This window comes from Onychostruthus taczanowskii, unplaced genomic scaffold (assembly GCF_017590055.1).
Source record: "Onychostruthus taczanowskii isolate IOZ18803 unplaced genomic scaffold, ASM1759005v1 scaffold37, whole genome shotgun sequence".
NCBI lineage: Eukaryota > Metazoa > Chordata > Aves > Passeriformes > Passeridae > Onychostruthus > Onychostruthus taczanowskii.
In genome coordinates this window covers 5,367,568-5,379,654 of record NW_024501126.1, presented here as the reverse complement: position 1 = coordinate 5,379,654, position 12,087 = coordinate 5,367,568, and the positions used below count along the sequence as shown (strand labels likewise).

Genomic DNA, 12,087 nt, shown 5'->3' with positions numbered 1-12,087 from the left:
TATAGCAATAGCATGTCTCAAAGGCAGGGTCACTGATCTGAAATGTCAAACTGTTTTGCAGAATAACTCTGAAAAAACTTCCTAAAAGGAATATTAAACAAATAATAATGGAGGCAGGGAAAGGAGACTCAAGAGAGACAACGGGGAAGGGAGACAGGATGGACACAAGAGGACAGGTGACAAGGTGATATGTAACTGGACTGGACAGGGCATTGATACACAGAAAAAAAATAGTAGCTGTTTTCTTACTACAAGCTGAGGTACTTGTTTTAGCCTTATGTCACTTGGAGCCGAGATGACAGCCTGCTGTCAAATTAAGGCTTAGCAAGCCGTCTCCTGTCCTAGCTCTTTGACCTCAACATGTATCAGTTTGCCATGTGGCCCTGACCTTCAGCTGAGCCATGAAGGGGAGACAGTCTTTGCCAACTATGTTTCATTCAATGGCCCTTAAAAGAGGCTGAAACAAAAATGGCTCAAAACCTGTCCCCCTTCTACTTCCATAGCTTTGGGTCAAGCCAGTTGTTTCACAGAAGTGCTTGTTTCTTCTAGATCCTAATTACTGACTGAATGCCCATCTCAAACGGGAAGGCTCTTCAGGAGCATTGCATCCATCCCACAGGAGACACTTCTCCAAGAACTTCTCCCATGTGAATCCTTCTCACAAGTCTGTAGATTGTCATGAATCCTCCAGCGTGGATCCCTGTCTTGTGGTTCAGTCCTCCTGAACAGGCTGCTCCAGTGCAGGCTCCCCATGGGGTCACAAGTCCTGTCAGCAAACCTGCTATAGCACTGGCTTCTCTCTCCATAGGCTCACGGGTCCTGTCAGGAGCCTCCTCCAGCATAGATTTCCCATGGAGTCACAGCCTCTTTGGGACATCCACCTGGTACAGTGTGGGGTTGTCCGTAGGCAGCAGGTGGATGGATCTCTGCTGCACCATGGACCTCCAAGGGCTGCAGGGACACAGCTGCCTGATGATGGTTTGCACCACAGGCTGCAGGGGAATTTCTGCTCCACTGCCTGGAACATCTTCTCGTCCTTCCTTGCTGCTCCTGTATTTCCAGAGATGTTCCCTCTCTTCAGCTGCTGTTTCTGCTGTATTTTTTATTTCTTCTTAAATATGTTATTCCAAGCTGTTGTTGATGGGCTCAATTTGGCCAATGGTGGGTTGGTCTTGGAGTTGTCTGGCATTGGCTCTGTTGGAAATGGGGGAAGTTTCTGGCAGCTTCTCATGGAGACCACCCCTGCAGCCCTCTCCCCTTCTCCTTGCTAGCAAAACTTTGCCACACAAGCCAATATAGCTGACTGATAACTGCTCCAATTCAGATCAATATTCTGTTCAATAACTCTCTTGGTAAGTAAAGTAGTATACATTTTTATACATGAGGTGACATAACTTTCATAAAAATTGCTATTTGTAATGCTTTTTTGGAATCAAACATGAAAAATTCTATCCCAGAAATATCAACCTTTAGAAATACTTCACATGCATTTTTTTCCTGTCAAAACTGAAATTTTCATGAAGAGCATCTCAATAGCTACAAATAGATTTGAAAAATTCTCCATCCAAAAACTTTCTAACAATTCTTGGCACAATCTTTGTTTTAAACAGGGCATCCTATAACATAAAGGGGTTCATATCTTCATAGCTGCAAACATTAATAAAATGCCCTTATCATGCATTTGACATGTCAAAAATTACAGTGACCTGAATAATTCCTGCTTCTAAATTTGAAAATGCTTAAAATTAATATGTAGCAAGCTTTAGGTTGAACTAGTGATAGTTGATTTATATACCACTTTTGACAAATCCACACAAATCTGAATTACTTCAAAGAACAAAAAATTATCTTTTAGTTACATATTTTATTTAAGGCACATACATCTCATTCTACATTTTCTCAGAATCACTCCACTAATTTAGACAAAAAATGAAGAATAAACCAAGAAATCTCTAGACTTAAAATTGTTTGGTATTCACCTGTAAAAAGTCGTGAAGGGTACTATCTACACCTAGAATCTGCTATCTGAAAATTAAAAATCAGTGTATGTTCATATATAATCACAACAAGAAGTAAAACTCTGTATTAAAGTACAAGATAATAATATCATCTAACAGTACATCTTCTGCTATATAAAGCTTCTCGAAAACATAGCTTATTATTTATCCCAGTATGAGGTTCTAGAAACAAAACAGGAAAGACTTGCAACAGCTCTTCCCTCACATCACTTTAGAGACAAGCAGACTGAACTACCTGTGTCTCAGTGGAAAAAGGGAAGATTTGTAGATATTTTATAAAACGGAGGAAGCATATATGAATATAAGAAAATGAAAAATGCTTTTCATATAGCATAAATGTCTATTCATATAGCACATATAGTACTCTTTAGAAACAGCAGCAAAATAGCAATAATTTACAGGTAATACAAACTATTTCCATAGTTTATAAAAACATCTGCAAGTCTTATCTTTCTTCCTGTCCTTCAGTAGCCCTCCATAAATTGGAGCAAAGCACTGACTTTGAAAAAGAATTCCAGCAGGCTTACCAGGTGTTCCCCTTTGATTCTCTTTTTCCCAGACCACAGTGAATCACTCTTACATTGATCTTCTGGCTGCTGGCTCACAGTGTGAAATGCATTTGCATTGTACTTTTGGAAGTCCCACTCCGTGGTTCACTAAGGAGCTGTGAATTATGTCACCAACAGGGAAGTTGCAGAACTTATGACTCTTACTGTGATGTGGAATATGTGGAATGTCAAATACTAATTTCCATCATTATCGTAAAGTTTTTCAGGTTATGGACTGATACATGAGTAGTGTTATATCCAGTTATTGAGGCTGAAATTGCTGCAGGAGGAGGAAATAAAGTTCTTTTCTTAAGTGTAACTAGATAGCGGAAAAATGAGTCAATATAAACAGTAGATGTAAAATGCATTGGAAGACAAGAGGTATTTATTAAATACAAATAGCTTCTCAGCACTAGAAAGATAGTAATACTCAGCAACTGAAGGCTAGAGAGGATGGTATGCACCTTTCTTTGTCTGGGCAAAGATACGTGTATCTTTTGCCCACTTTCTTGTACTTTAGCAGGATTTGGCTGCAAGAATCTAAATGCAATTACAAAATGAGAGAAGAACACCAGTGAAATATGAGTGCTTTGAACATGGGCATTTTCAACATGCTCTTGGAGGGCACATAATACACCTTTCTTTCATATATTTCATTGGACTAGTCAGCTCCCCAACGTTCAGATGTTTTAACATTTCACAGCTTACAGAAATAGTAAGTTTAACTTTTATAAAAATCATAGAAACAAGGCTATGGAGTTAGGTACAAGGTTTGTTAATGATGAGCAAGAATACAAATGAAAGCAAAATCCTGAATGCACAGGCTGCACATATATATGACAATATAATAGAATCAGCTTTACATAAGGGTTTTCATCCACAGTGAGAAATTATTGCGTTGACCTGTGGTAATACCACAGTGATTTTAAAGGCCCAGAATACATTCAATGCTAAGAAGGAGATCAATAACTTATTTCAGTGTTCCTAGGGCAAATTTATAGTAAGTGGTGAGGAGGGATTTAGGAGAAGTCTTATGTGACATAGCTAACTGACAGCTAACCAATGACTGGGACATTGGGTTTGTGGCCACGTGAGCTATTTGGAAAGTCTTTAATTCCACTGGAAACCATTTATCTTAACTTATTAATGAAAAGGAAGAAATCATAAAGACAGCAAAAATATTTTTTCATGAGATTTTATTAGACTGAGCACCTGTCTTGAAAATTACCGTTTAAAAGTCTCCAGGACTGGATGAAAAATTAAGTGCGTTATGTCAAACGTAAGTGAAATAACTTACATTTTGCTTTTGGACTTACTTAAGGGGATCAAAATTCAGATTGTCTGTTTTACAGCAAATTAGGCACTTGAAATCTACTGTCATTCCACTTCACTAGTGGGCAGATGGCTGCTGTGAGTAAACTGTGCCACATTCAGTGAGACTGGACTGATGCCATGTATTTGTGACCGACAATTTTGAGAACTTAGAAAGGATACCAGTGCTATACAAATGTATATGTATGTTTCATGAATGAGCAGTCTGAATACCTTTTGCATTTCAATAACATGCTAGAGGTAACAGTGCATAAGTTGACTTCCATGTTGATACGGTATGACTCAGAAAAAAAATTGTAATTATATGCTATTTTGTAAATAGTATTATTTTCTTGTTGGAATGCTATGACTAAAATAATTGATTCCAACAACACAAGACTTAATTGTTACTATCTGTACTTCAAAGGAGCATAGACAGTAAAATTACCTACTTTTACTGTCTTTCACCTGGCTCATCTATGAAACTCTGCAAGTGTGATAATTTTTAATTCAAAGGGATTTAAAATAATCTCAAATATCCACAAAATAGCATTTTACTCATACTCATGTCCTAGTGAGTATAAATTAAATTATTACTTTATTGATAAATGAGATTATTACTTTAAATATCCCACAGAATCCACCATTGTGAAGGTTAAATGAAAGGGATGCAAGGGCAAAAGAGATTGTCAAAGTGCAAAACAGAACTTTTTCTTCTTTTGAACAGCTTCTCCTTGTTACTGTTTAAGCACTGAGGGCCAGGTGTTAAGTAGCAGCACTGCTACTGTTTTCAGTATAACCCACTTTGCTTGTGTTTATGGATTTGAGGTCAGTCTTCTGTATCACCTAGGTAGTAAGTGACTGCAAAGTGCCTAGGATGCCACCCATGACTGAAGACAGTAGAGGTGATTTAGTTTCTGAAAGGCAATAGCAAGTCTAGCAGATATTATTGACCAAGGCTGTTGAGATAGCTGGCCATAGCCTGCCTCAACATCTAACTGCTGAATAAAAAGCAGTGGCAGCAGCAGAAAACACGCAGCTTTAGAGTGACAGAAGCCAAGGAAGGAAGCAAAACTAAGAGGCAGCAACAGTAAGACAAAGTACATATAAACTTTTAATGAATTAACCTTACAAAAGACAATAGCTTCAAAACATTTGACACGTTTGTACAAAACTATTCCAGCATTGTTAGCTCTCTCTTCAGAAAGAATGCCAGCAAACCACCCAACGTGTCCCTGGCTATGAGATGCAACTGGTGATCACATCCAAATCATGTGTGGACAAAGTAAACTTATTTACAATACTGTATACTTTAATACCAGATTAGTGGATGCTATTGGGGAGCGACTGTATTTTCCCGAAAACACCATGCATTAGAAAATAGTATGCACCCCTAGCTTTATTGCCTTTTTCCCCGCATTTGTCACTAACACTTCTCTTTAGTCCTTTCAGGATGCATTACCTTCTTTTGACTCCTATTCCTTCTTTTCTTGTCTTTGAATAACAGTGCAAGTAGCAGTACAATCTTCCAGTCCTATAGCGTACATCACAACTGTCCTTGAACATAGAAATATCAAGGTGCAAAATGATGGCTCATGGGACTATTCTGCAGCCATATTAAAATAAGTGCCACATACCAGAAAATAGCACGCATGTTAAGGGCCAAAATGTAGTTAAAAAGTGCGTGATACTTTCCTGAAAATATGGTATTGATGACACATACAAGCATCTTCAAGATGCCACATTCCCTTGTGAAAGGGATCTTGTCATTTCTGTATGTACAAAGTATGTCTTCAGTTCTCCTTTTCCTTTTACATTTATTATTCCTCTGCAGGTGCTCATGTACCCCAGTGTTTGCAGGACGTTGTTTGTCTCCTCTGTAACCTGCAACAATACAGTAATACAGCCAGTGTTGATAACAAAGCACAGCAGAACCTTCTTCCAGAGTGTGAAGATAACATAATGTTCTCTTCATTTTTAAGGGGTTTGCTGTAATGCTCATAAGGCCTTTAAGGGTCTCAGGTGAGGTTTAACACCTAAGGTTTCAAGCAGTCTGTTGCTGGATGCCCATTCTAATTGCTTACATCAAGAATCAAATTTGGTGTAACCACATCTATACCCAGGGTTGCCAGCAGAGAGCTTGTAGATAGATAAATGGAACTAGGGACAATACCCTTCCTCACATAGCACTTTCCTCATCTTCAGGAGCTTATTTTCCCTTGAGTAGACCCAAGCTTCCCCACCATTCTACAACTACTAAGGCCGTGTAAAAGGTGAAGTGATGGTAAGGTAATGGTTAACATCACCTTTTGGAGCTGCTGTTGCCAGTTTCTCACATAACTGTCTGTGAAAAAACTTTAGGCCATTCTTTAGGTAGAAGCCCACTAGCACAAAATCAAGGCTTACCTGTATTTTATCTAAGACACCAGTGCTGTCCATCCTGCTGGCCACATTTACTGTGTTGCCCCATATATCATATTGTGGTTTTTGAGCTCCAATTACTCCAGCTATTACAGGTCCATGGTTTATACCTGGAAAGCATCAGAACTTAACATTAGCAATGAAGAGAAAGGCAACAAAGCTGGTGAAGGCCCTGTAGCACAAGTCCTATGAGGAGACTGTGAGGTAGCTGGGGTTGTTTAGCCTTGAGAAAAGGAAGCTCAGGGAAACCTTATTGCTCCCTACAGGTATCTGAAGAGAGGCTGTAGGTAGGTGGGGGTTGGTCTCTTCTCCCAGGCAACAAATGACAGTATGACAGTCTCGAGCTGTGCCAGGGGAGATTTAGGTGATCATTAGGAGGAATTGCTTCACATTCAAGCGTGACTAGACATTGGAATGGGCTGCCCAGGAAGGTGGTGGAGTTATTGTCCCCAGAGGTGTTAAAGAAAAGACTGGACGTGGCATTTGGTACCATGGTCTGGTTGACATGGGGATCTTCAGTCACAGGTCAGACTTGATGATCTCAGAAGTCTTTTCAAACTTAACTGATTCTGTGATTCTGTGAAGATCCACCAAACAAGGGCACACAGTGCATCTGGCATATAGCAAGTCAACGAATGCAGCATTTGGCCCTCACTGTATAGTGAGTACAGCAGCAAATAGTCATTCATCATGATTTTATCAACCACTTATGGCAGAAGAATGTTACTTATAAAAATGCCAAAAGTCAGTTCATCTAATTTTAGTTTTACAGCTCCCTCCCATCCTGAGTAACTTGCTATTTTCAACCACTGGCACCCTAATAATAACCTGCTGCTGCCTTTATTATGTAGCATGGAACCACACTGTGGGTGAGCAGCACCTTCTGAGAAAAGAGATATACAAGAATTTCGTCTAATTTCTACTTGTAGTAAAAAGGTCCTCTCCTCTGCAAAGTTGATGGCCCAATCAAGTCACTTTTATAGTATTTTTTGCTTCTTAAATGTAGAATAAACTAAAGTGAATGAACTGAAAGGATTTGAAGCCTTGTTCTGAAGGCTGGATTGACCATACAATTGTCCCAAAGATCTGCAATGTAAATATATGTATTCAAATATTTTGATTAAGCACAGAGTAGAACAATATGATAGAACAATATAGTCCCTCATTAGACTCTGGGCATTTTTTATCTTGCAGTCAGTTTGTAACCTATATTATGTCTGTAAAGGGAATGAGTTTTACTTTGCTAGTAGGGAAAGAAACCAGGAGGTAAAATCCAACATACTATTGATAACCAGCATCAAATGTATTACAATTGTAACTGCACATTCTGATGAGGAGGAAGGCCAAGTTAGGCCTAGTGAGAAATAAACCCTGAACAAGTGAGTTATTTGGATTTATAAAGTTATCTCAATGGATCATGACTGATTTCTGTTAGTTCCTTGACAGAAACCATCATTACGGATATATCCATGCAGTCAAATGAAAATGTGATTGTAGGATGGAGAGGGATCTCAGAGCTGGCTCATCTGGTATGTAGCATGGCAGCGCAGGCTAGAAACAGCACTATCGGCCCACTTGGAAATCCTGGAAAACGTGACTGTAGAAGTTAAATTGGGAAAATATGAAAACACTACAAGATAACAAATGGAACCTGATATATGTTACTGTACAAACTGGCTTGTACTGATTAATAAGAAACCCAGCTCGGTTCTGTAAACTGGGCCCTGGGTTGATAGACAGGGAACTTCAGCTATCACGTTCCATCCTGGGCTGTGGGTCAGGAGCTGGGCTGTGGGAGGATCAGACCAATGACCTCTCTAGACCCAGGAATCTTGAACTCCCTATATAAGGAGGCTGTCAACAATAAAAGAGACTGTTTTTGCATGGAGCTTGGAGGTGTGTGTATTGTCCCTGTCTCCACCCCACGGAACATGTGAATTATTAAACATAGTACATATATATTTTTCTAAGTGCTCAGGGTTCTATGCATAAAGGGACTTGGACCTTGCAACACTTTGCATTAACAACTGATGGGTTTTTCTACTTCATGACATACAACTTGTAGAAAACAGTAGGGAACTAAGACTGGAATCCACAAAAGCCATCTGCTGGGTAGCCCAATCTGGTTAGCAGGGAATATTGAAAAGATGTGTGTGGCCATGGTCCAGAAACTGGGGCAGTGCAGTAGGACTTTCCTACAAAATACAATTGGCAGGAAGGGACTTTTATTTTTTACCTCCTTCTTGAACCACCGGTGTTGATGGCTTGAGAAATACCTCAGGGGCTCAGGAGTCACCTTCAGATCCCTCCTCCTTCGAGGAAACTTCTACCAGTATATCTTAGGAATGTGTTCTGGCCACCCAAGCATTGTGGGGTATGCTGCTCTCATTCCTGCTGGTGTTCCATCTTTTTTGCATGATGCACATCAATGTTTTTGGGGCATGGCTGGAAGAGTAGTAATCTCACTACAGGTGGATCCTCTAACCTCTTTCTCTCATATCCAAAGCAATATTTAATCATTCTATGAAATGCAACACTGTTCAGCAGGAATGACAGAGAATCCCTCATTCTGAAGTATCCTACAGCCTGGGCTCATGGCCTAGCCTCACCCAAAACCAGGAACCAAATTACAAATGTTCCAGCATCAAGTTATATGGAAAATAACACACCAGCCTCTCTTCTGAAAGAAAGCAATACCTGTGCAAAACTTGCTGCAAAAGTATATCTGAGCTTGTCTCATATATCAAGCATCTCAATTTGCAGAAGGGGAGGAATGCCTAAAATATTATCTAGATGCTCCCCTCCCTTATCTGACAAGATCACAGCAGTGTGTGCCTTCTAAGTCACACTAGCATTTCAGTCACTCACAGGAGATTATGAAAAATGAGACCTCTAATGAGTTGAAAAAATTTCACACTTAGATGCTGGCCAAGGGAGGCTTTTACAAAGGGCAGTTTGGGTACAAATCCTTAGAGTGGGGACTGGGTCAGAAGTAGTTGTTAAAATGTTTCTGTGGCTGTAATTACTATGGATATCTGAGGCTTTCATCATCAGGCGTTGGGAAGTGGAGAAGTGATGTGAAAATGAAGATCTCAGTGGTGCCTGTGTTGCATTATGGTGGCACAAATGCCGCCTTGAGGCCTGTGTTTCTTTTTAGAGTTAAAATATTTTTCATTTCAAGAAGCAAAGGAGTCTGGGTTCTCTTTAATCTTTAGAAAGATTAGTAAAAATCCAAAGTAAGTGTTTTGTTTTGCTTCATGGTCCCCACTTGAAAGGACCCAGTACTGCTTTAAGCAGTCTGCAGATGTAGCCCCAGCACCCAACAGCTTTCTGTCTGTACGGAAGCTGCTGGTATGTGCAATGTCAGCTATGGCCAGAACCAACAAGTTCTGTAACACTCTGAGAAGGAAGCATACTTCTGATTTGCTTTGTCATTTTTAGCTCTAGCAAGGAGGACAAAACATACCGGCAAAGGAGTGCCCTAAGAATCTCGTTTCAAGTCAGAAGACAGCAAGTTTTGCCAGTGGGTGGCACTGTGAAATAGACTTGAGAGGAGCAGCCGAAAGGAAAAGCAAGCGGTACAGCAAGAAAAAGACAAGACAGGAGAATAACTGTTGGAAATCAAATACTTCTGACACATTTACAGAATTTATGGGTTTTCAATATTTGTTTACTGTTTTCATTTCACACTTTCCACGTTACATATTGCATTGTGAAACTGCTGTGTACTGCTATCAGGAAATAAACATTTTGGAACATATGGTTCTTGACCAGCTCTGAATTAATTTATTTTATCATTTTTTCTACTGCTTACTGCAGCTGTCTGTTTCTTTTTAAAAATACCAGGATGCACAAGAAGAAGCAATTAGAAACTGAAACATAAGGGATACCTCTTTCCAAGATAAATAACTAGTCATCTTTGCTCTTATCTGAATAACAAAGGCAAATACTCTCTCTCATCTAACAGTTCAAGGGAAAGAGTGCATTGTGTGCTTGCTTGAATTTAGTACATGTAAAATATTTCAAACTCCAGCCTCACTGACCCCTTATAGCTCTTGTCCTCTGAAAAGCCATTTATACAGTTTTGCAAAGCCCATTCTAGAGTTTTCTTGTGTATTCTTTTGGTATTTGTAAACTTCCAAAAATGTATGGCTTATAACCTCTACAATAATTTTTACAGAGTTACCAAAAAACCATTCAGAGCCATGTGAACATATTTTTTTCAACCATTCCTTAAATATGAATGGTTTCCAAGTCTATAATTGAAACACTCTAGGAGGTAATGGACAATACCATGTAGGCTGCTTTTAAACAGGGTAAAGATGGTGCTGTTTACTATCATAGCCCTTTTGGTCAGTTCTGCTACTACTTTAATTCTCCCCCTTGTCCATGATGCTCTCCTAAGAATCCTGTGATACTCACCTACTCGTAACTTGAAGTCATTAAATGAATGCTTGTTTATGACATCCAGTTTTGCCACCAAGGCAAATGCAAACTCCACCATGGTTCCTATGTGCATATACTGTCGTTCAGGTTCCTGAATTCAAAAGACAAACAGTGTAAAATCATTCTTGTGAGCCTTGATTGCTGTGAGAATACAACCAAAATATGCTGAACACTTAAGACACGTAAGCCTTTAGGGGTGTCCTCTGCAGGCAGATGCACAGAAGTAATGTAGAAGGTGGCACCTGGTCCAGCATCACTTAGATCAAACAACGGCCGAGAGACAGGATGCAATTCACTTGTGAACAACCAGGCAGTCTAGAGGTGATAGATCCAAACCATGCCTAATCTAACATTTTGATTGTCAAGTGACTGATTAGCTGCTGTCTAATCCCACTGGCACTCAATATCTATGTGTGCCTAGAATTTGTTAATTAATTTTCTTTAAGTGTCTGCTTCTATTGTATTTCCTTTTATAATAAATAATGCTTGTGGACAGTCCCACAGAGATTCTTTCCTCTCAGTGTTGCACGGCTCAGCACCCTTATAAAATGCTTAAGATCAAGTGAAATTCACAATTTTAAGAATTTTTGCACTGATCTCATCTTGCAGATAAGCAAGTACATCTGAGAACATTTAACAGACCTGAAAATGACTAAAACACAAGAGGAAGAGGGCAACCCCCCTCTGCACTTTTATTTATGGAGCTTATACCACTTATCAAGGCTGTCGACTTAATCTCTCCTCATACATAACAAAGTAACCTTATTTTAAGTGCTGTTTTGAGCCATTTCAGGCCGAGGAGAAAATTGATTTTGGTGTCCCACAGCCCAAGGTAGGATCCTGACAAGTGACTGATTTCATAAGACATGGACTCACTGATCTCTATGAGAAATTACTGAATCTTCCCTATTTCTTGAGATAAAGAGACAGAAGAGATGGACAGATGACAACTTCAGAGGTGATTCGTGGAGTGCGTGCACCAGTCTAGGGTGGGACAGTGGCGCTTGCTGCAACAGCTGTTTAGATAAATGAAGCCTGTTTCCTTTGGAGTTCACTCCTAGCTAAAACAGATGGTTTCCTGTTCAGCTGATATATTCAGACCCCTTCCTTAGGCACTTAGTCTTCCTTAGATGCTTATTTTAAGCTGGGGGTGGTTCCCAGCAGTATGTCTAGCAATCAGTCATTGCCACACTAGGTACTGCAGGATCTGTGCGTTTTTGGGAATCTGGAATGAAAGCTGCTGAGTTCTGGTGGGTTTCTTTTGAGAATGTGAGCTAAATCACCAAAGGAATGCTAAAAGGTGGATCTCCTGATTGTGGAAATAACTCAAATGGTAAATTTTT

General features: G+C 39.7%; 1 protein-coding gene across 1 annotated transcript in view; it reads right to left on the bottom strand.

The window, feature by feature from the left end:
- Positions 1–2,933: 2,933 nt before the first annotated feature.
- Positions 2,934–12,087, bottom strand: part of ADCY2 (adenylate cyclase 2) — a 206,987-nt gene continuing 197,833 nt past the window's right edge. Inside the window, exons 23-25 of the mRNA XM_041411780.1 lie at positions 10,721–10,835; positions 6,284–6,408; positions 2,934–5,761 (exon numbers count right to left, since the gene is read on the bottom strand). Coding sequence (XP_041267714.1) covers positions 5,609–5,761; positions 6,284–6,408; positions 10,721–10,835 — 393 coding nt within the window. The 3' untranslated portion in view covers positions 2,934–5,608. The remainder of the gene's footprint in view (positions 5,762–6,283; positions 6,409–10,720; positions 10,836–12,087) is intronic.